This window comes from Cucurbita pepo, chromosome LG08, assembly GCF_002806865.2.
Source record: "Cucurbita pepo subsp. pepo cultivar mu-cu-16 chromosome LG08, ASM280686v2, whole genome shotgun sequence".
Classification (NCBI taxonomy): Eukaryota; Viridiplantae; Streptophyta; class Magnoliopsida; order Cucurbitales; family Cucurbitaceae; genus Cucurbita; species Cucurbita pepo.
Genome location: NC_036645.1, coordinates 4,177,379 through 4,201,445, shown reverse-complemented (window position 1 = coordinate 4,201,445; position 24,067 = coordinate 4,177,379). Strand labels below are relative to the sequence as shown.

General features: G+C 35.4%; 2 protein-coding genes across 3 annotated transcripts; one reads left to right on the top strand and one right to left on the bottom strand.

Annotated features, from left to right (window-relative positions):
- The first annotated feature begins 10 nt into the window (after positions 1 to 10).
- On the top strand, positions 11 to 18,898 carry LOC111799860 (E3 ubiquitin-protein ligase BRE1-like 1). Of its 2 annotated transcripts, XR_002815920.1 has the most exons (20): positions 11 to 631; positions 2,249 to 2,410; positions 2,503 to 2,587; positions 3,774 to 4,004; positions 4,108 to 4,269; positions 6,244 to 6,434; positions 6,556 to 6,639; positions 6,780 to 6,899; positions 6,968 to 7,154; positions 7,256 to 7,416; positions 7,490 to 7,561; positions 10,383 to 10,462; positions 14,293 to 14,484; positions 14,765 to 14,837; positions 14,917 to 15,003; positions 16,977 to 17,114; positions 17,231 to 17,433; positions 17,509 to 17,674; positions 18,039 to 18,277; positions 18,467 to 18,898. XR_002815920.1 is itself a non-coding variant. In XM_023683344.1 (19 exons), the coding sequence occupies exons 1-19, from the start codon at positions 521 to 523 to the stop codon at positions 18,168 to 18,170; spliced, it is 2,637 nt and encodes an 878-aa protein (XP_023539112.1). In that variant the 5' UTR covers positions 11 to 520; the 3' UTR covers positions 18,171 to 18,898. The 2 variants fall into 2 exon arrangements, 1 of the variants encoding a protein (XP_023539112.1); XM_023683344.1 differs by having other exon boundaries at positions 18,039 to 18,898.
- A 2,115-nt stretch (positions 18,899 to 21,013) lies between these two features.
- Positions 21,014 to 22,111, bottom strand: LOC111799861 (ethylene-responsive transcription factor ERF038-like). The gene has a single exon (XM_023683345.1). It carries the CDS (start codon positions 22,046 to 22,048, stop codon positions 21,299 to 21,301), a length of 750 nt encoding a protein of 249 aa, XP_023539113.1. The 5' UTR covers positions 22,049 to 22,111; the 3' UTR covers positions 21,014 to 21,298.
- Positions 22,112 to 24,067: the final 1,956 nt, after the last annotated feature.

Sequence of the window (24,067 nt, the reverse complement as noted above, 5' to 3'; positions counted from 1 at the left end):
TTTAAGATATTGACAAATATAAACAAATTCGGATTGGAGATTTGCAGTTGCAGATAGAATTTCCAGTTTCCAGAAGTGCCCTCATATCTTTCTAAGAATTTCGATCCTCTCTACACGACTCGGCATTCGATCCCCCTCAATAGAACGAACACACAACACGAACTGCATCCGAGGGCGCATCCAACGATTCTACGAATCGGAGGTTTTTGGAATTTCATTCGTTCGAGAGGTTTTCGTCTTAATTAGGGTTTTGAGCGCCTGAATCAATCGTCTTTTTATTGATCGCATATAACCTGGGCTTTGGTTGCTGGGTCCTGTGTAGATACTTTTGTAGCCCTAGGATTTTCTGGAGGAATATGTCAATCATCACGGCGAGGGTTTTGGATTGGGGTAGTGAACAATTAATAATGTTCTAGAGGCATGATCCTTTGAATTAGGGTTTTCAGGCGCTTAATCAATCTTTGGAGTGGTGTTATGTGAGTGGACCTAGTGTTTGGCTCTTGTGGCCTGTGGAAGCGGGATGGAGAGCACTTTCGGTCCAGATAGAAAGCGGCGTCACTTTAGCACCATATCCCCAACGGCTGCTACTGCCCAGAAGACGCCCATCTTGCCCATCTCTGCGAACAAAAAGGTACGGTTCATGCCATTCAGTCAATTAATTTCTAACTAAATTGAGCTAGTTTTTCTTCGATATTATGTTTTGTAGGCCCATCCTGGCCAGCGGTTTCAGTTTGGAATATTACGGTTATTGAACTACTTTGCATGTTTAGCTATTCTTTTTCCTGAACTCACATGGACTACAGATAATGAATTTACATTTTTTATTTGCTGTCATATTTCTTTCACGAATACCAGCGTCAGGGCTTTATATCTACTAGTCAATCATAAGGCAATCAATGTATATTTCTGTCGGTTTTTGTTAGAATTTGGAGGAAAGTCATGAACTAATGCCACTATGTACGTGATTTCTAATTCGCCACTTACCATTTGTGCTTATCTTTAGTGGTGTGCGGAGAACAAGAAAATCCAAATTTCAGTTGGATGCATTCTCCCTGACATGGCTTGTGATTTTTGGAAAAGTGACCTCGTATTTGTATTTTGAATAATGAAAGAATTTAAGATGTTGTATTTTTGTTCCCAATTGAATCACGTGCTGCAATCTAGTAGATAATTGAAAAGAACTTTAATTCTTTTAATTGACGTAATTCATAATTAGCATTCATTATGAATCTTTGTCATACTACATTGTTTAGTACAACTAGATAATTTTCCGTCATTAATTTTTTCACGTTCGTCTATTTCCATAGTTTAAAAAATTTCATAAAACTGAATATTTAGAGGACTACCAGTATTCCGCAATGTCTATATACACATGCATGTGAGACAAATATTTTTGGACAATCAAATATTGACATGTTTGTATTGGGCATCCATATGTAATTTAGGAAATAACTCAGGAAGAGGTTTGTGGATTCTGTTTATTTGTTGAATTTTATTGATGTTTTGTTCTCCAACTTTGCTGGGTTTAGGATTCTCAACAATGGATATATCTTTTAATAGTTAACAGTGTCTTCAGTTCAGGTTCATTCTATTTATTTATTTTGGGGAAGCTTTGCTTATTAGTATTTTTATTGTCGTTTTTGTTAATGATTCCAAAAAACAAAAAGTATGCTTAACTTGTTTGGAAACCATGTTGTTTTTCCAGTAATTTCATGTTTTCTTCATTTACATTATATTAACCTTTTCAGGCTGGGTTTCATGGGTAGTGGTTTTCGGGTGCATTTTGTGGTTTGATTTCCAAGTATTTGTGGTTATTAGTGCTGCTATCTGGATTTTCATCTCATACTAAAAGTCTTATTTTCTATATAAGAATTTTCTTCGGAAAAAATTTGTTATGAACTGAACATCTATGGCATTTGTTCTCTCAATAATTTCACTTTTTGTTAAGAGTAATCCATACCCATCAAATTTCATAATAAAGTGGAAAAAGGCGTAATAAGTATATAGCTAGATTTCTGTTGGTTCTACCAACTTAATTTGCTGTTAGTCGAGAGAGAAAAAAAGAGCAATAGTGAAACAGCGTGCTATGATATATAAATCAAGGAATGACCCCATCAACATAATGTCTGCATCCAATGAGTGAACTGACAACATAAAGGCTATGATGGTCTCTTTCATGATCTATGTACATACTACTATTTAGGTAATTGAAAATTAGGTCTGAACATTTCCCTTATTTCCTTTCCAGTTTGATGTTACTGTTCTTCAATACCAAAATCAGAAGCTTGCACAGAAGATAGAGGTTCAGAAGGTAGAGAGCAAATCTCTTCAGAATAAATATGCTCGATTGAAGGATAAACAAGAACCATATGATATAACAGTGGCTGTGGTTAAGAACTGTTGGGAAGAGGTATGTGTTATATCTCTCACTGGTCATCTTTTGGACATACCACGTGATCTTTCGTGCATTGCTTGAAATGTTGTTTATACATTTTGTGACAGCTTGTTAATGGATTGGAAACATCTTCTGTCCCTATGAGGAGGTGGAGGAGCAAGCAGGGTGGCGAACATACAATGGCTGCTGCAGGTGAGGATTTTCATCTGTATTTGGACTGATTATGTCGTCTTTGTCTCTGGTTTGATAAAGTGCTTCCATTTATTGTTATGTTTCTTGCTTGGTTTTTATATTGAAGTTCTGAAACACAATGTCAACAACTGGAGCTTCACTATATGGCTTCCTCTGGAGATGTTTTTCTCTTTCTTGGTATCTTGTTTATTTATATTGGCTTCCAACATTTCATTTTATATTTTATTAATTACCATTTTACCTGTTAATGGTTCTGGAACTTGAACTTAGCAGCGTTATGGATCATTGTTTCAATAAATTCCATTGCCACCTAATATTGAAACTCTAGGTTTTAGGATGCATATTGTAATTTGAGGATTAAAGTATTTTGGTTGTCATGAGATCATGCATATTCCAAATGGGGTTGCCTTGATTCTACCGACTGACAGTTGGCTTCTCATTAAAAAAAAAAAAAAAAAAAACCTTCTTTCAATTGATTAGTTCATCTCCATTGCTTAACAACGAGCTAGTGATTGCTAATATTTTCGATTGGGGACTGGGGAGCCGCTACAAAAGACAGATCACAGTTGAGGTTCTCAAACTTAGCAATATAGGCTGCTTTGGTTTTAATTCTTTAGTATGTCCTTAAGTATATATTTTTGGTCCTTTTTTTAATTCACATTCCTGGTCTATGGGTGCTGGTGGCACGATCGAAGAATATTTTGAGCAAGTTATTTGGACACGTTTTTTTTTCTTTCTGAAAGCCAAGACTTTTTTGCATGGTAAATGGCTCCGTATAGGAAATTAAATGGAGAGGTTTTTTGCAACTCTCTTTGGTAGTGGTACATCTTCATGTATAGAGTAACCAATATCCTGATATTTTATATCATCTCTGAAATATTTGTTTCCTCTCTCGCTCTCTCTCTCTCTCCCCGCAGGGAAAAGCACAAGCTGGGGAGAGGTTCTAGACTTATATTAGTTTCATGCTTGTTGGTGGATGCTTTTCAATTGCTCTTGTAATTATACTCCTTTTATGTTTAGTCAAATTGGAGTTAAAATAGTTAAAAGATGTTGACTAATAAAGATGGTCTGCTTGTTCTTTTGGTTTCTTGTCTCTTTTAACCTTAAGAATCTCTGATCATTTTCATAGCCAGGTCCCATTGTTTTGCTAGTTATGAACATTTAATATTTCTTAATTGCATTGTAGATGGATCTTCGTCTAGCTGCTTTGAAGATGCTGTTCTTAGTCGGCTTGCCGAAACAGGTGCTACTCAAAGTTCATCAACATATAGTTCTTCCAAGCACATAGAACAAGAAACTGAATCACCATGTGAGAAGACCAATATCATCAAGCAGAATATTGATGCGGCAATTGAAAATCTTTGGTATCTGAAGGATGGTTTACATGCTACATTGTTGAATGAGCTCCCAAAAAATGGTATGCGTCCATGGATTCTTATGTGATAATCTGTATCTGCTGTCATTCTTTATCCCATTTGGTTTCTTGCTTAGTTCTCTATAAACATTGGTTGTTTTGTTAGATTCATTCAGGATTAGGGCATCTGGCGACTTGATTAAAGAAGTAAGGAATATGAGGTTGAGAGTAAAGGAATTTTTGTTTAAGAAGAAGATGTTGGCTAAAGAATTGCAGAATCATCGGGACTTGGACGCAAAAGCTAAAGCTGAGCTAAAATGTTTTAAAGGTAACTTCTAGACATTTCATATTATTTGTCATTTGCTGTTGGAAATGTTTACCACATGATTGAGTTAAAACTAGATATACTTATACTAATAGTTTCCTTCTCATGTTTTTGTAATAAACTTTTTGGCAATGATGTGCCATCGTTCATGTCACCTTGGTGATTCACTTCCATATCTGTGCTTCTTGGAAGAAAACTCTTATTGTCTCTAGAAGTCAATTTTAGGGCTTCTGAAGTCTCCTAGTGGAATAGTGGGATGGGGCCTGATACTAGGAATATGAAAGAAAACGTTCGTGGCACATTTTTTTTTGTACATAGAGGTTGCTTCACTGCCTCCTAATACAAGGCAATTTTTCTAGAGTATTGTGTGCCTTGGAATTCCCTCGTCTATTGATGGCACGCTGAAGGTATATGACTCATTTTTTAACTACCTTTTGTCAGATCGTCTTGGTTAAAACAAAAAAGAAGGTTGCCCTGTTTCTTTCTTATTCTTGCTTCCCTATTTCCCAAGATTTCACTCTCTTATTATCCTTACCAATGAGGAAGCCTTCAACGAGGCTGCTCTTACGTTTTATTCTAAGCACTAAGGAAGGAGGCTCCATCAAAGAGTGTTTATTCCATCCTTACTGCTTATAAGGTGGTTGATAAATATAAAAAGTCAAGGGGGAAACTTTGTTCTTGTAAGATGTGAACTTTGTAGACTGAGATTTCCTTGATTCCATTTTTAATATGGCTTCGGATTGAGATTTGTGGTTGAAGAGGAATCTTAATGAAAGGATGCTACTGTGGCTGATGACAGGGAGAATAGAAAGTTTATTGGGTATAAGATTAAATACGAACATATAATCTGAACTGCAAAGTTCTCGACCTTTAGTTTTATATAGAAGCTGAAATTTTCCGATTAAGCTTGATTCTTCTTTTGGATTTGTCTTATTGCAAGCTCAATGTGTTGGGCAGAAAAGCTACAATCCAAATTTGTGTAATTCTCCTCTTTAGTGTATTGTATGCAAAAATAGTGACGAAACTTTGGACCATTTTGGGCAGTACTTCCCCTTTTGTGACAATTTGTGTGCTTTTTGTGAACCTTTCAGCATTAATTAGTGTATGGCCTGAAAGGTCGAATTTCTGGCTCAAAAGATTCTAGTTAAAACTAGAAATATTTGGATTGAGACCGTCACAGGGGGTATTTGGCTTGTGAAGAATTATAGGGTGTTTAGCATTGGGTGCTTAAGATATGCTTAAGATATTGTGTTGTCTTCCAAAGTCATGCTGGAGAGAGATTTTTGGGATTTCTATATATGGGCCTGTACACGTCATGTGTTGCTCATATGTGCAAAGCTATTTGAAAGGTCTAAGACCCCCAGAAAATGCAAAATTTTCTAATGGGCTGTTCAGGGTTACAACCTTGTGATGGAGCTAACAGCATAAATTCTTCCAGCTTTCATTCCTTTAGTCAGTGTTGGAGTGCCATCACCTTATTCCCAAAAACTCTTACACACTTGGCCATTCTGGTTGAGGGCGTTTAATCTCTTTGGGGATCACTTTGCCTTTTATTTCGAGGATTTGAAGTCTGCTTATCTTCAGCTGTGGGCAAAATTTAATGATAGAGCACATGTACTCTTTGGCTTAATTCTTCTTGGCTATTTTGTGGGAAGTTTGTCTGGAGAGAAGTAAGACAATTTGGTGATTCTTTTGTAACAATCCCTTATCAACAAAATGTCCAGTTTCTTATTATAAAATCTCTCATTTTCAATTTGGGGTTTCTTTTTAGGACTTTATGACTATGTAAGGGGTTTTCTTCTTTCTTATAATTTCATTTAACGAATGAAATAATTTGTTTTCTATCACAGAAAAGAAAAAAGGGAATGCCATTCACAGTATACAGGGATTAGGATCCGAAGGAGAAGATTTTTCTTATAATCGTTACCTTCTTTATATTCTGTGTTTTAATTTTTTTATTTATTTGTTGGTACAAAGTGGAATTGGAAAGTGCAGTGGCTGAACTGGAAGAGAGCAATTCCAAGCTAACGAAGCTTAGAGCTGAACATGATGCTGCAAAAAGGGCTGGATTTCCTGTTTTGAATCTAGCAGGTAAACATGCTGGCAGTGGTAAGGTGGGAGACAAACAAAAAGATCTCCGAGATGAACCTTATCTCAAAGAGTTGAAGGTAATTGCCCCCCCCCCCCCGTTTTCATGTTTTGATTTCATATTTAGACTANTTCCCTCCGTTTCTTTGTTTGAGAAATAGTAAGACATTAGTTAATAATGCAATTTATGCTGCTCTGCAGGACCAGGCAGTTGATCGACTGGCAGAATTAAATAGTCTACATCAAGAACGACTAAAAATGCTTCAACAATTATCTGATATCCGGGTTGGAATTATTTAAACATGGTTTATTCAGTCCTCTGTTTCCTTATAGTAGTTGTGAATGTTTATTGAGATAGCCTGAAACTCTCAACACAAGGGTTCATTTATGATCTGATTTACAATTTTTATTTATGTTATTGACAGAATAGAATGAAGAGTGTGAAGTCCATTTCATCTTCACAATCGTATCTTTTATTGAGAGATCGGATAGAAAAATTAAAATCAGAAGTATACGAGCAGCAGGCTTTATTTGAGAAACTACAGGTTGTAAACTGGTCGGTAGTTGCATTATTGCCTGAATTTGCCATTTATTATGTGTTTTTNAACTTCAGATTGAGAAGTTTAATATTACATGGAGGGAGAAGGAATTAAATATTAAAAATAACATACGTGATATCTTGAGGAGATCGTCTACTGTCTCTGATACAAGGATTAATGATCTGGAAATGCTGATTCAAAAACAGAAGGATGAAAAAAAGTCAATTGAGAGCAAGCTGGCTGAAGTATTGAAAGAACCAGGTTGGATGGTATTTAATGCTTTTCTCCGATCATAGGATATATGTTGCCCACCCATGTTGATCTAGTGGTTTTTGCATCCTGATGGATTGCTTTTTCTTCAGGAAGGAAAAAAGTTGTCTCAGAATTTAGGGCATTGGTTTCTTCGTTTCCAGAAGCAATGGGCTCTATGCAAAGTCAGTTACATAAATGCAAAGAAGCTGCTACAAATGCTCATTCTGTGCGGGCAGACATGCTATCTCTTTCCAGTATTATTGATAGAATGGTAGGTAGAGTTTGATTATGCTACACTTGCAAAAAATTGAACGCTTGTCATAATTTCTTTTGGCTTGATGCAGGAGAAAGAGTGTGAAAGTTTGTCATCTCGGTCCAAGGACCAAATTGCAGAGATACAGAAGTTGCAAGCTATGGTACGATTAACCTTTCTGATGAGATTTTCCTTTTCCTTTCTGTGCTCTTTAAAAATAGATATCTTATTGAGAAGTAGTAATGACAAGTTTTGTTGTTGTTGTGCATAATACATCTTGTTTCTTATTAAAAAATGATAACGAGGCTTTTTGACGTTGGGCTTGAGAGAGTTTATCTGGTACCAATTGGACTTCTATTGTGGGTACATGTGTCATTTGAGCTATGCGTTTTTTTTTTTTTTTTTGTTACTGAAGGTAACTATGTAATTAGTTCTGAAATGAGGTGCAAGCTTTGAAACTTCAAAATTGTAGTAAGATTTTGTTGATTTGACTCCACAAATATGTATGTTCTAAAATAAATGGAATAGTCATTAGCTACATGATTTGGAAAAATGAGCTAGTTAGCGTTTTTTAGGTTTCAAATTAGTTAGTTATCCTTCAAATTATCCTTGGTAATTGAAAAGTTATGAATAATGTCTGTTCCTTATTGTCGAATATGTATGTGGTATAATTTTTATTCAATGAGATGTCGATCTTTTGAAGGATTTAATGTATTTCTCTTGTATGTTTCTTATATGAATATATGAATCAAGTCATTATGTGTGATATAAATGTATCCTCACAAAGCACGAACAGTAATGATCATATTCATAGATGTTCCTTGGAGTGAACTCAAATAGAGGCATTAAAATATGTTTATGAAGGCAATTTCATTGATGATTGAGATTTACAAAAGGGATTTAATATCCATGGTGTTTACAAAACACCTTCTCGATTTTAAATGAGGGAGGTATAAGGGTAGGAAGTAAAATATTAGACAGTTTACACCAAGATATAGCTTAGTAAACAACATTATCGAAAAGTTTTGTATAAGTATGTGTCTTTTCTGCAAATATTCTTTGATTCATTTCTTTCACAGATTCCAAAATAAAGCCATGATGAGGTTTTTCCCTAGTAGGACTTTTGCATTCTAGAAAGGGTGGTACGTTAAGGCTATGTCCAATACATCCTTTACCTCCCTAGGAAATGTGATATGCCACTCGAATATATTGAGAAACGTTGTCTAAAAATTCTGAGCGTATGTGCATTGCATAAATAATTGGCTTTGTGATTCATTTTTTTCTTGCACCAATGGACACCAATTTGGAAAAAGAGTGATGTAAGACCTTCTTTTTTGAAGATTTTCACTTGTGTTAATGCCTTTATGCGCTATTTTCCAAAGGAAAAACTTCACCCTTTCTATACCGTCTTTGCGAGCGTGAGATTTATTGCTTCTACTTTTTTCCCATGTCCATCATTAAGGATTTTGTAGAGAGGACCCCATCAGCACTGGGAAGCCAAGTCAGTGAGTCTGCTTCGTTTGAAAATACCATAGGGCAAGGTCAAGGATTAATTCAGCCCATTTCGTTGCTTCGTTATCCTTTAAATTCCTATCAAGCTTCAGGTTCCAAAATTTGTTGAGAACATTCCACGTTTCTTTGATCGTGGCTTTTTTGCTATGAGAGAGAGTGGATACCGCAGGGCTAGCATAGTGTTTTCATCCATGGGTAGGTCCAAAATGATGTGCTTCCTTCATCACCCACCATATGACAAGTGATGAGGTTTTGATGTTTCTTTACATACTTCCAAGGCCCTTCCAAGGCCCTTTTGTTTGATGTAGGAGTATATTTGACCTTTATAAGATTTCTCCACAAGGCCTTTTCTTTTTGATGATATCTCCATCCATTTGGCGAGGAGAGCTTTGTTCTTCTTCTTTGCAGAGAAAAGACCAAGGCCTCCCTTTATTGGTGGGAGGTTTATAATATTCCATCAAACAAGGTGTGGGCCATCTTTCCACAAGTAGTTTATGAATATTCTTTCTATATCCTTGGCCATTTTTTGTGGCATTTCAAATAGAGACATGTAGTAACCGAGGAGGTTGGATAATGTGACTTGTATTAGGGTCAGTCTTTCCGCCTTTTGAAGTATAATATGATGACCATGTTGACAGCCTTCTTTCTATCTTTTCAATAATAGTCTTCGAGAAGGGAAAAAAAAATTTGTGGTTTCCTTTTAGAGGTAGTCCTAGGTACATATTCGGCCGTTCTCCCTTTCTACAACCATTTATGCTAGCAAATTCTTCAATAATGTCTGTACTAATATTGTTGCCCATGATTTTTGTTTTTTTGGAGATTGGTATTTTGTCTAGAAAATCCTTCGACGATTTTTACTGTCTCGATCATGTTTTTTTATGGAGGAGGCGCGTCTGCCAAGTCAGAAAAGAGGATTGTATCATCTATGGACTGAAAGTTGTTGATGCTTAAGCCTTCATTACCAATTTGAAAACCTTTTATCTGCCCTTCATATTCCGCTTTTGTCAGTAGGCGACTGAAGCAGTCCATTACCATGATGAAAAGGAAAGGGGATAGTGGATCGTCCTATCCAAGACCCCGTTTGGCATAAATCTTCCCTCTCCATCTTCCATTGATGATAAACCATGCTAGCTTTAAACTTCCTTCCATGACCGATTGGCACCTGAAGGGATTTTCTTTTCCTCCCTCTTTCCGACCAAATATTCTACAGAGTAGCAGAAATTCAATTTGTCAATGCAAATGGCCTTTTGTCCTGGTGTGGTGGTCCCAATACAAGTTTCTTATTTCCTGTTACAAGTTATCCTTCAACCATTTCTTCCTTATTAATGTGTTTGATAAAATGATTGTAGAAGATTGTTCAATGATCCCCCCACCCCCAATGCACACACACTCTGCTTGTAATTTGCAAAAGATTTGGTATTGTAACATCTGTTTCTCTTGTTTTTTGGTTCTATTTCTAAACGTTGATGCAGGTTCAAGATTTCACTGAAGTTGGTCGGGACTTGAAACTCATAATTGATATGTATAGACGTGAATCAACTGATTCGAGGTAGGGTGGTCTAAATTCACTCTATTTGGTTAAGATTTTCTATAATGTCATCACAATGAATTATTGTTAGAAGAAGCACCGTTTTGGCTATCTAAAATGGCTTTCAATTGATCATTTATTTTGTAGTGCAGAGTGAAGAATTACTAACAAAACCAGTCATTATTTTGGCGATAAATTTCATTGACGAATGTTCTTTTGATAATATTGAAAAATATTGTTAAACTTCGATTTTCATTTTACTTAAATTATGCTAGCGAGCACCAAAGAATCCATGCGTTGTGGTACCGATCAATCAAGCTAAACAATTAGAAGCAACATGCTCCAAAGATCAGAAACAAGGAATTGATTTATAATAGTACAAAAAGGATGGGAAGATAAGACACTTGCCCTTACGAACATTGGAGTTGTTTGTAAATTAGTGTTATACTCAGTAAAAACTTATAGTACTAACGAGTTTATATGTAGTTTTAGGATCCTTGTCAGTGAGTAAAACCTTGGAGAAGCTTATGAGAGATTTTCTTTGGTAGGGATCGAGGAAGGGAAGGGGTCGCATTTGGTGGAGACAAAATAGACATTGAGCTCCCTTCTCTTTTGGACTTATTTATTTGTATGTCCTTATATTCTTTCATTTGTTCAATGAAAGTTAAGTTTTTTTTTTAATTTTTAAAATAGACATTTGGGGACATTGGATGTTTAAATATAGGGGGATTTAAGGGCCGTAACAATGTTTTGGCTCACTGGCTTTGGTGTTTCCATCATGAATATTAGGCAGAAGGTTGTTATGAGCAAATATGGGCCATTTGAAGAATTAGTTTGGTTGTCCAGCCGAATAAATCTTGAAATATAATGTTCGACATATTTAAATTGGTAAATTTCATATGAATGGTTAGAAATTGGTTTGACTTCCCTCTCATTCTCTTGAGCCCAATAAAAAGGAGAATTATCAACCATCTCTATCAATTTTTCTCAACTTCATCTTCCTCATCAAAATTATTTCATTAGACAACACTCTTCTTTGCTGAAAAAATCTACACTACTAACATCCATAAAACTTAATCCTTTGCTGGAACAATTGGAATCTAGGACCAAGAAACCTTCATTTAGCATCCTTGGAGTCTATAATGATGAAAATGGATCCTAACGTTTTTTGGAAGATCGTCTTTGTGTTCTTGGCGCACTTTCTTGTCTATCTCCACAATTTTGGTGTATATTTCCATGGTGGAAATCTTATTTTCTCGAACATTCATAATCATGATTCATGAATCTTGGAAATTGATGTCTAAGAATCTTGAAAATTGATGTTTAAGAGGCCTCACCACAATATTTTCTTAAGTCTTTCTCATATGATCCATGAGACCTTGGCTTAGGTCAAATATTTCTCTGCATTAAACTTGTTGATTTGTTGATTTGTTGAAAATTGATCCAAATTATGAATTAATTTCCCCAACATGCAATCAACATCCATCGACCCTTCTCTGACTTCCTCCAACTGCAAGCATTGGTTCTGTTTTCCTTCAATTACTGCCTTCACGAGGTGGGATTCACATCGAACGGAAAATTTTCTGGCCTTCAACTTCTTTCTTGTGCTATAAATTTTCATTGTTGGCAATTTCTTGAATATTCTGGAATTTGTTTCACGACCTTCTTTGGAATCAATAGTCACTAGAATAGGAATTTCAATGTAAATTTTGATAGACTCTGAATAAATTGAGCACGAGTAGAGTTGTTATGTTGAAGTTCATCTTCCGAATCGCTGAATTGGATTCCAGCACTCTTCTTGAATGTATTTGTGGTTTTCTTGTCTATACTGATCCTTTTATCTTCTCTTGGGCACCTTTCTTGTGTTGTAAATCTCTACTCTTGTAAATGCGCTTGTTGTTTCGTCTTTATTCTTGAAAAGAAAATACTCTAAAAGGCATCCCTTTGTAAATAAGTGAGTTGTTAAACAATGAGCACAACTCACAAAGCTCCCTTTTGCGATTGGTGTCAACAACAGTTTCTTACTACCAACATTGGCCTAAACGATTGATCCCATACCAATTTAGTATAATCTAAGTGACTCAGGAGAGTTCTTTCCATTAAGTCTAACTAGAATCTTTATTATCAATCAAAAAGGTGAAAAGTACAAGAGGGAACTCTTTATTTATAGAGAATCGAAAAAGAAAATATTAAAAATACTAAAAGATATTAAGAGGAATAAACCAAGAGTAATATCTAATTAACCACTAATTCTACCACATCATAACCATTCGGATTCAGTGATGGTTGTTTTGCCTCATTCTTTGATCTCTCTTTCATCCATTTGGGGTCCATTGTTCTTTGTTCGATAGGGAATTGGTGTATATTGTGCCCTTCTTTCTTTGATCGAGGAGTTTTTGTTGTATTTGGAGAGGAGACGTTTGTACTTGGAGTCCTAGTATTTCAAAGGTTTTTCTTGTAAACCCTTCTTTCTTTGTTTGGTTAATCTCTCTCTCAGGTGGTTCTGTCCTTGCCTCTACTCGTTGTAGTCGGTGAAAATTTCAAAGAAGGTTGAACTTTTTGCCTGTCACGTTCTCCATGAAAAAGTAACATCTTGCATTGGGTTTTAAGGAAGGTGCCCATTTTGATTGGACCGTTGTGTTGCATTCTTTATGGTGGGTGGCTGAGGCCTTTATCATATCCTTTAGAGCTGTGATTTTGCTTAGCCTTTTTGGAGCCATTTCTTCAGGGAGTTTGACTTATGCTTTGGTAGACGTAGGGGTTGTAAAGAAATGATCGGAGATTTTCTTCTCCACTCTCCCTTTTGTGAGAAGGGAAGGTTTTTGTGGAAAGCTAAGGTGTACTATTTCGTGGGGTTTTTGGGGAGAGAAGAACAACAAAATTTTTAGAGAGTTTGAAAGGTCTTTGAGTGATATTTGGGCATTTAGTAGATTCAACATTTCTCCATGGACTTCAGTAGTGAAGCCTTTTCTAATAACCCCTTTAGGTCTTGTTTCACTTGATTGAAGCCCTTTCTTTACTTTGCCTCCTTTTGTGATTTATTATTTTTTTTATTTTTTATATGTCATTAGATTCTTTCATTTTGCATCATGCAATTTTAGACGTTCTTATCATGGACTTACAAGTGATGTTATGCTTTAAAATCATGGACTTATCAGCGATTTTAAATCCATAGTAAATTTAACCTTTATAAGCTACTCGATGATAGCATTTGAAAGATTTTATGGGCAGAGGTCATAGTAGAAATCTATCTTCCGAAGAAGCTCCCACACAAGCCCTAGAATACCACATGAATTAACAGCATCCCTCTCCCCTGCTTTTATCGAAGTAGAAAGTACCTTTTTCCCCTTTCTTTGGTTTTTCCAGGGGGCAGGTGTTGGAGGACTAGAAGAGTTGAGGGATGAAATGCAAACTTATTCTTCTCCTTTTTATTTCACTACTCATTTGTGTATACTAAGAAGACAAAGTTAAAGGAGTCGTGAAATGTACTAATGTTTTATTCTAGCTTAATCTCCTCTGAGCTGAGTTAACCTCGTGATTCCATGTACTTATTTATGTTTTTAATGAAAGAAGTTTGTTGACATGTACAAATATTAGGTGTGTGCTTAGAAATTTACTTCTGCANGTTGTTTCGTCTTTATTCTTGAAAAGAAAATACTCTAAAAGGCATCCCTTTGTAAATAAGTGAGTTGTTAAACAATGAGCACAACTCACAAAGCTCCCTTTTGCGATTGGTGTCAACAACAGTTTCTTACTACCAACATTGGCCTAAACGATTGATCCCATACCAATTTAGTATAATCTAAGTGACTCAGGAGAGTTCTTTCCATTAAGTCTAACTAGAATCTTTATTNTGTTTTGGAAGCTAGGGATTTGGAATATAAGGCGTGGGCTCGTGTTCAATCTTTAAAGTCCTCTCTGGATGAACGCAACCTGGAATCACGTGTTAAGACTGCAAATGAAGCTGAGGCTATATCTCAACAAAGGCTAGCTGCTGCAGAAGCTGAGATTGCACGCCTAAGACAGAAGTTAGAATCGTCTAAAAGGTTGGACTTTGATCTGACTGCTTTATTCCTCAAAGATCCCTTGCTAGTTTCAAATTTATACGTATGAAACGTATTGTTCCTCTTCTCCTCTCTGGAACCAGATTATTGGGTTCATTTTTCTTTTTGAGATGTGTGAATAGTTTTCAGATACATTACTTGAATGTTTTCTTGCTATCCGGTTGATACCATTCTGGGATACTTGACAGCTTTGTAAGTTGTTTGCTCTTACAACATTATTACCACATAGGATTCAAACCATGCGTTCATCTTTATTTTTCAGGGATTTAATTCGATTAACAGATGTTGTAAAATCTAAAGGCGACGAAAATGTGGCATATTTTTCGGAAATTGAGGTAACTTTCTTGTATTCTGAACTTTGACTGTTTTATCTTCTGAACATTTTGCGGTCATCTAATGGTTAGTCTTTAACAGACAATTGGGCAGGCATATGACGATATGCAAACTCAAAACCAGCATCTGTTGCAGCAAATAACTGAGAGAGATGAGTACAACATTAAGGTTATTACATCTTTTAAGACTAGAAGATTGACGAGGATAAATTTGTTTACTGTCTTCTAAAGATTTCTTCGTACTAAGTCAATGGGNTTATCAATCAAAAAGGTGAAAAGTACAAGAGGGAACTCTTTATTTATAGAGAATCGAAAAAGAAAATATTAAAAATACTAAAAGATATTAAGAGGAATAAACCAAGAGTAATATCTAATTAACCACTAATTCTACCACATCATAACCATTCGGATTCAGTGATGGTTGTTTTGCCTCATTCTTTGATCTCTCTTTCATCCATTTGGGGTCCATTGTTCTTTGTTCGATAGGGAATTGGTGTATATTGTGCCCTTCTTTCTTTGATCGAGGAGTTTTTGTTGTATTTGGAGAGGAGACGTTTGTACTTGGAGTCCTAGTATTTCANCTAAGACAGAAGTTAGAATCGTCTAAAAGGTTGGACTTTGATCTGACTGCTTTATTCCTCAAAGATCCCTTGCTAGTTTCAAATTTATACGTATGAAACGTATTGTTCCTCTTCTCCTCTCTGGAACCAGATTATTGGGTTCATTTTTCTTTTTGAGATGTGTGAATAGTTTTCAGATACATTACTTGAATGTTTTCTTGCTATCCGGTTGATACCATTCTGGGATACTTGACAGCTTTGTAAGTTGTTTGCTCTTACAACATTATTACCACATAGGATTCAAACCATGCGTTCATCTTTATTTTTCAGGGATTTAATTCGATTAACAGATGTTGTAAAATCTAAAGGCGACGAAAATGTGGCATATTTTTCGGAAATTGAGGTAACTTTCTTGTATTCTGAACTTTGACTGTTTTATCTTCTGAACATTTTGCGGTCATCTAATGGTTAGTCTTTAACAGACAATTGGGCAGGCATATGACGATATGCAAACTCAAAACCAGCATCTGTTGCAGCAAATAACTGAGAGAGATGAGTACAACATTAAGGTTATTACATCTTTTAAGACTAGAAGATTGACGAGGATAAATTTGTTTACTGTCTTCTAAAGATTTCTTCGTACTAAGTCAATGGGGGTAATCTTTATTGTCGTTGTCTTCTTTTTTTTTTCCTCGTATTCTTCAAAACTCAATGGTTTAGACTGAATTCAAAAAAGGAATTCAAGTTTTTGACCTAACCCCAATGGTGTGGGCTACGTGAGAATAGTAGTGTAAACACCAAACATTTTTTCTGCATTATGGAAACTTTTTTTGGTTGAAACTGAGCCTTCATTTCTCAATGTAAGTATATCAAGGGGCATAAAAAATCCTAACTAGCCTAACAAATGGCTCCAAACCAAATGAAACCCAGCAAAGGACCAAACCTCATCCATTGATCTCTTGAAGTCCAAAAAAGGTAATGCTTTTCTCAATTCAAAGGGTCCAAAAGGATTTCTATCAAGCCCAGCTAGCACAAGATCCAAACCCTTCCATGAAACAGTAGATACACGATTATCGCCTTGCCCCCATAGGCCCACACTCTTTGCTTCGATCAAATAACTGGAAAAAGTAGTATCACATGGATAGAGGAGAAGAGCAATTCCAAAAAAAGGGCTTAAAAAGCACCTCAGAAAGGAGACCCCAAAACTTTAAGAAATTGACTTCAATCCAAAGGAGAAAGATCTATATGATCATAAGAAAAAAAAAAATTGAGAGATTGATACCGTGCTGAGGTATTAAATCTAACAATATACCAAACCTTCATTCGTAGAACTCTCTACACCCCTAAAAGTTGTAGTATTTCTCTCAATCGTAACCCATATCTCTCTAGAATGACCCCTATACACAACTAAATAGAAGCATGTCAAAGGACTCAATTTAGGGTCTCAATAGTATCCTTGGAGCCATTAAAGGTGCTCTTTTTTTTCCAGCGATCTTTGTTGTTTCTAACTGCCACTAAGATAATTGGAAGGTCATATTTTATTTGATGTTCATATGCAATGCTGTGATGTCTGTTTTTGCAGCTTGTTTTAGAAGGTGTGAGAGCAAGGCAATTGCATGAGATTATGCTCATTGAGAAACAAACCTTTGAGAAGGAGGTTCAGCAAGCCAATGCATCTCTTGTACTTTACGAGATGAAAACTGATAGAATTGAAGACCAGGTAACATGATCATCATGTTGAACCGTCAACTGTGGTGATGGAGAATTGTAATTTACTTTCTGAATAATTGTGTTATAATTGCTTATTTATCATTGTTGTATGATTATTCTTAACAGTTGAGAGGTTTCTCGGATCATATTCAGAAAATTGAAGAAGGCAAGTTACAAGACACATATACTCTAGAAAACACTAAAAAAAGATTAAGTGATATTAGAATAGCATCTCAGCAAATAAGGGAGTCACTTGATCAATCTCAATCTAAAGTTGAAAAAAGTCGAGCGACTCAAGTGGAGCTGCAGATAGAACTAGAAAAAGAGAGGTGTGGATATTTTCTGCTTCTTTTCTGTTTCTTTTACTCTTACAGAACATGCTAGTGATTGTTAGTACTTTTTAGGTTTGAGAAGAAAAGAATTGAAGAGGAAATAGAAGTTGTTGGCAGAAAGTTTTCACGGCTTGAAGCACAGATGAAAAGCTCATCTGTAGTTGAAAGGCTCCATGGCGAACTTGGGGAATATGAAACGATAGTGAATTGCAAAATTTGTGTCAACAGTAGAAAGCAGGTAAAATTTTTTTCACTTGGAAGTTGGAAATTTTGGTAACGTCCTTGTAATTAATGTGCTTCCATGAGTGTTCAAAACGTGGAAATCTTCGTTGGCAAGTGACTGGTAGATGAATATCCTATAAAATATAAGTATGTTGTAGATGGTAAAATCAATTGTTTTGGGGATCAAAATTGCTTTGTTTGATTTAACAAGTGTGTTGTATCGGGTGTTCATGCTTCGACATTGAATCTTGTACTTTCATGTTCTTCAAGATTTCCTTTTTTCTTATTACGACAACTTGCTCTACATATCTCTGTATGCATCTCTTATTTTCATTTGTGCTCCATTTCATGTTAAAATTTCTTTTCTTTTGGCGCTTCAGGTTGTCATTACCAAGTGCTTCCACTTATTCTGTAATCCCTGTGTGCAAGATATCTTGAAGAGTCAGCATCGAAAATGCCCAAGATGTAGTGCAACTTTTGGGCCCAATGATGTCAAGCAAGTTTTCTTTTGACTTGAAACTGGGGCATACATACCTCTCGATAAGACTTATCTCAACTGCCTTCGGTGCATTTCATGGCCATTTGGTTGATGCAAGAATTGACATGGAGATACATACAGGTTAATGCGTATGACTGTTAGCATGTAGAGCAAACAGTGTGTGAGACGAGAGCAAGAAATGTGGAAGTCCTGATGCATAGCAATTTAAGCAAATCATTTAGATTGTTGGCTTGGTTCTAGTTTGTGATTTTATTAAAAGTTTATCTAGATGTGTAATTCTTTTACTCTCTTATGATGTGTTTGGAGCAGCTGGAGGCTTTCACTTCATTATTTGCAGATTAATCAGAATCGCTTCACTGCTATACAGCCAGGGGTCCACAGAGGACAAGTTTTTCTTTGCTCAAACAAAGAATTGCACTCCCACTCCAACAGTTGAAGCTAGAGTTAATGTGTGGTGTTCTTTGTGGAACGGGTTTACCCTTGCAAAACAGCTGGTGGAACGTCATCACTCCTCTGCCGGCAGAAGTTTTTGTACATTACTTGGTTAGGTCCTAGAAGCTGATATTTCCTTTTGATTTATCTTATACACTTATTCCTCTTTTTTCTCCCATCTGACGTGTTTGGGGTTCATGCTTTGATGTTTAGCGAATCTATCAATGCACATGAGGTGCAGAAATTGTTTGTAGCTGCTCTGTTAGTAACTCAGTATAAGATTTGCTTGTTTATTTGGTTTGCTAATTATTCTTTTTCTCATTTATTATTTATTTTTACTTTTATGTTGGTGCTTGGTCCTTGGTCATGTATCTGTTGGGTGCCCCGCTGGCGAGAAAATCAAGATGGAGCTTTATCGTGTTTTTCCATCTCTACAGCCCAAGGATGAACTTTATTTAACCAAAGCAGTTTTCAGCATTGAATAATAGAGCATTCTTAAATGGCATTTCAACCAATCTGCAAATTCCTGTTGTCCAGAGTACTAGCTATTTGCTAATGTGAGAGTATTAACGCTTTCTTTATTCATACGATTGACTATTACTAATTTTTTCTCAGAGAAACCACTCAGTAACGTGCTGCTAGTACAATGCACATAATCTTTGTACATAGTCTGTTTTCTACTGTTAATCCTTATATGAATAGGGTATTTTAGTCGGATTGATGATCCAGATGTGACTTCAACATAGCATGTGAAATTTCTTGTATGTAATGATTATATTATAGTTGTGTCTATTGTACGGATGTTGAAATTTGGGCACAGTCAGGATTTCTGAGACTGAAGCTCTTCCAAGTCAGAGATTTTCTTAGTTGTATAAATTTTGTGCAAGGTTCCTGTGATTAAATGCATTGATAATCAAGTACTGAAAGATTCTCATCTTTACAAGCATTACTGTAATTCAATTTGCCAAAATGCTGGCCCCTTCAAGGATAGACCCATCTAAGAGGGAAACGAGAAGGAACAAAATGGAGACAGCTCACCTCAAAAGCATACACGTGCCTCATGATTTCTCCTAAAGCATTTTTGCACCTCCTTTAGGTTCATAAAGCAGCGAATTTGGAGGAAACTTACTACATAGGGTATGTTTTTTTTCTCTCCTTTTCAGTTGGTGCAGAGCCCAGAATTCTTTTTGGCTAAATCTACATGTTCTTGGACAGTTCTTTCTTTCTTTTTTCTTTTCAGCTTCCTACTTTCTTTTGTTCATTTCTCATCTTAGAAACTGATCTCAAGATTGCAATTGTGTTGATCTGATGCAGACTAAACATTAGGCCAATGATGAGATGAATGGTGATCCTGGTTTTTGGCTGTGGAGCAGATTCCAATAAAGACAATATTGATGTCAACTAGCTCTTGAAGTAACGCCATTTGCAAGGTATTTCAATGATTGTAATTATTCTTAATCTGCTTTTCTTCTTGTCGTTACTTTTGTCATATTCTAATTATTATTAGATTAGAAAACATTAGTGGTGCAGTTTAGCAATGGAATACCGTTAATTAAATCCTCCTTTTTTTAGCAAAGGAAAACTGCCCAATAATTAAAGAGGACCATTTCTTCTCTTGTAGTATTTCTCTTGTGGCCAAGGGTTCTCTATCATCCTTTAAACTTTGGCCAAAAGCTAAAGAAAATGATGGCTATTTGGAATATTATAAAGAGGTTATAATGATGGTGGGACAAGATGAATAAGGCCACTAACCACCAAACCTTGTGAATTGAAAACATGTCTCATGTTATGAACAGAATAAGTTGGAATTCTTTCTTAAAAAAATGATGCTTCTCTCTGTTTGCTAGTTGTTGGATGATGGTAATTCAACTACTCTCTCTCTGATTTTTGTAGCAGCCAGCAGCCTTGATGTCATGAACTTGTATTCTTTATTTGATCCTCTTAAAAAAATCTCGACGAGATAGACTTGTTTGAGTGGACACTCGAAAGAATGGATTGCTTTAAGGTCCCCTCCCCGACTGAGGATAATGTTTTAAACTTCATCAATTTATATATACATATATAGAATCGACTAAAAAATCTGATATTAGTTTCTTTACTTTTGAGTTTCTTAACTTCTACGTGTTGAAGTTGAACTCAATATTTTTAGTGGGTTTATGAAATCTCTCCATCGTTTAACTTTAGAATAGTACATGTACTAATGAAGTATAAATTCTCGAGTAGTAGCTAAATGGATGTAACACTAATTAATGTTTAAAGGTATATTTGATTCGGTTCAATCAATCCTTGGAAAAAGAGGATGAATCCAAAACTAGGTGGAAAGAACTAACCTGACTGACCTAATGGATAAATCAAGAATATAGAAACAAAAATAGGCCCGAGAATGCGATTGCATTGTTGTAATTGAATAGATCGAGCAAGTTCAAATTGACATAACATGAGACTTGTTAGTCGGAAAAGTTAAATAAAAAGAAAATGTAGGAGGAAATTAGAGGGACGATTTGTACTTCAAATCTGTTCTTTTAGAACAATCCAAATCATAAACATTATGATCATTTTGGGATTTATCTGCAACAGCCAATAGTGAGTGAAATTTATTTTCAATCTGTTACTCATTTCTTTATTAGAACCAAAATACATCACCATTGGAAACAGAATTATAATGGAGGAATTATATCAGACAGTGAAAGATGAGGACATAGTTTGAACTTAAATGGTCTCCCAAAACGAAGGCTCTTCCAGCCGGAGACCAGAATGATCGGCCGCCGCACAAAACTGCCATAACGAAGAATGACAAAGAAACCCATCTTTCAAATCAGAACTTCCGACGAACAGATCAGGCAAATCGAAAAATGTCTCATCACTGGCGGCCGTCGACGGGGAGTTCGTGGAGTCCTCTGCTCTTTCTCCGCCGTCGCTACCAGAAAACAGAGTCTCCATGTTCTCCGCCGCTTCCCTTCCTTCACCCTCACGGTTGTTTCCCTCCGAAAATGTGGTGGCAGCCGCCTGGGCCGCCGCGGCCTGAATGTCCTTATGGGACTTGGAGAGTGGGCGAGGAAGGAACCGAGCCAATTCAGGGAAATTGAGAAATGCAGAGTGACCCTTTATGGCCAGAGCGGCGGCGTCGTGGGCTCGCGCTGCCATTTCGGCGGTTGGGTAAGTTCCAAGCCAAATCCTGGTCTTCTTCTTTGGCTCACGAATCTCGGAAACCCATTTGCCCCAGTTTCGTTTTCGAACTCCTCTGAACATATTATGGTGGCTCTTATCTTCTTCCTCAGAGGTCCTCTGTTTTGTGTTGCCAGAGATGTGTCCATTTCCATGGCTTGTTGCGACAGAGGAAGAGCTGCAAATGATGGTTGGCTTCGCATCAGATGCTTGAATGTAATTGAAAAATGGTTCCATTCGATGATGGTGAGAGGGGCAAAGGCAAAGGCAAAGCCTTATGTGGTTAAGTATCATTTGGTACAACAAATATGACCCTTTTTATCTCTTTAACCCATTTTCATGTTTACTTTCATACGACAGCACACTTTTTGTTTTTGTTTTTGTTTTCCTTAATTTTTCTCATCATATGTATATAAATTGATAACTAATTGATGATAACTCGACCCACTCATACTATCAAATTCAAATCATGGATCAGATTTCTTTTTGTTGGGTCACACGATTCTTCACAATGGTATAACATTATCTACTTTGAGTATAAGCTCTTATGGTTTTACTTTGGACTTCCCCAAAATGCCTCGTACCAATTGAGCTAGTATTCCTCACTTCTAAACTCATAATCATTACCTAAATTAGTCGATGTGAGACTTTCATCATCCAACACCGGTTGAATCTTTTGAAAACCAAAAATTTGATTGGGTTTGTGGGTTGATATTTTTCTTGGTTGGGTCAAATCAATTAACTCGAAAATGGGATTACAATCTAACCCAATTCTACTATTGTAACTAATTTTAGTAATGATTTGCGAAAAAGAAGGAGGACAACCCATTTTTAAGTTGAGTTGTGAACTTTATTTGAGTAGCTCGGGTCATCAACCCAACCAATCATGTACACTCCCAATTAGAACTTCGTGTTTATAATTTGATAAATCCGTGCAAATAGTCCATATTATTTAGATAAAAATATTCATAAATAATTTTTTAATAATGTTATTAACTCATAAAAACTAATATTAACGTTTAGAATCATATGAACTAAATTCTTCTGACTTTTTTTCAAACTATCGATATCAAATAAGCGCGTTGAGTGAAGGAAAAGAAAGAATAAGAGTACAGAAGGACGGGGTCGGAATATTTATTGGAAAAAAATTAGGAAAAAAAAAAGGAAAATATTAAAAAAAAAAAGGGACTAAATAGAAATTATTTAAAATTAAACAAATAATCCAAAATTGTACTGAAAGGCCATGCAAAACATTGGGAAAAATTAAATAAAATAAAGCAAATAATCCAAAAACAACCAAGTTGGTTGGCCAAGTGGATTTTAAATAATCCTAGTTGGCCTCTCCCTTTGTGCATGCAAGATGCTCTCATTTCAATTATTATTGCTTTCAAATTCTTTTCCTTTTTTTCCCTTTTTTTTTCCTTTTTTTTAATTTTATTTTGATTGAATTTATCATTTTTATCATATTTTAGGACTATTTTGTTTTTTTTCTCTCTCTTTTTATTTTTATTTTTAATTTTATTATTTTAAAAAAAAATCAAATCTGCCTTTAATTTCTAGAAAAAAAAAAATAGTGGATTGGATACGAAAATCATTGATAAAATTTCGAAAGCGTTTTAAAAATTGGTTGACATATACATACTTCTCTATATATATATACCATATCTAGAAATAAAAATAATGTAGGGTTCATTTGTCTTTGACATAATTTTTTTTTTAAAATGTTGAAAATATTATTTTAGTACATTTGCTGTACTTTATTTCCATTACTTATAACTCTCCAAAAAAAGAAATAAAAAACATATAAACATTTGATTTAAAAATTGGGAAAATATATTGATCTCTCATTTTCTTCAATGATTCTTGATTTTTTTATTTATATTAAAATTATAAAATTATAAAACACTCTATTTAAAATTTGGATATTAAAAAAATATATAATTTAACCGAAAGGAATTATTGATATTTTAATATAAATACAACATATTGTAAGCATTTTTGTCAAATAATTACACCATTTAAATCGATTTAGGATATACATAAATTGAGTTGAAAATTTTTATTTGGGTCAATCAGAAATTTTGAATTGATTGGATTGATAGCGTGATCAACCTCAGTGAATAGAGTTTCTAATTCAATCCAATCAAACCATCGAATTGGATTATTGGATTATTCTTTTTTTAATTATTATTTTAAAAAAATTATATTTATCCACGATACATGTGATCTTGGTAACAAAGTTTTGTTTGTTTCCTATCATTGAGAAGTTTTTTTTTTTTTTTTTTTTTTTTTTTTTTTTTTTTTTTTTTTTTT

Bases quoted from the DNA above. Each gene is read 5' to 3' on its own strand.
- LOC111799860 (XM_023683344.1), top strand. From the start codon at position 521: ATGGAGAGCACTTTCGGTCCAGATAGAAAGCGGCGTCACTTTAGCACC. The intron at 6,435-6,555 runs GTAATTGCCCCC...GCTGCTCTGCAG, and splicing joins CTTATCTCAAAGAGTTGAAG to GACCAGGCAGTTGATCGACT. The intron at 7,562-10,382 runs GTACGATTAACC...ACGTTGATGCAG, and splicing joins TACAGAAGTTGCAAGCTATG to GTTCAAGATTTCACTGAAGT.
- LOC111799861 (XM_023683345.1), bottom strand. From the start codon at position 22,048: ATGATACTTAACCACATAAGGCTTTGCCTTTGCCTTTGCCCCTCTCAC.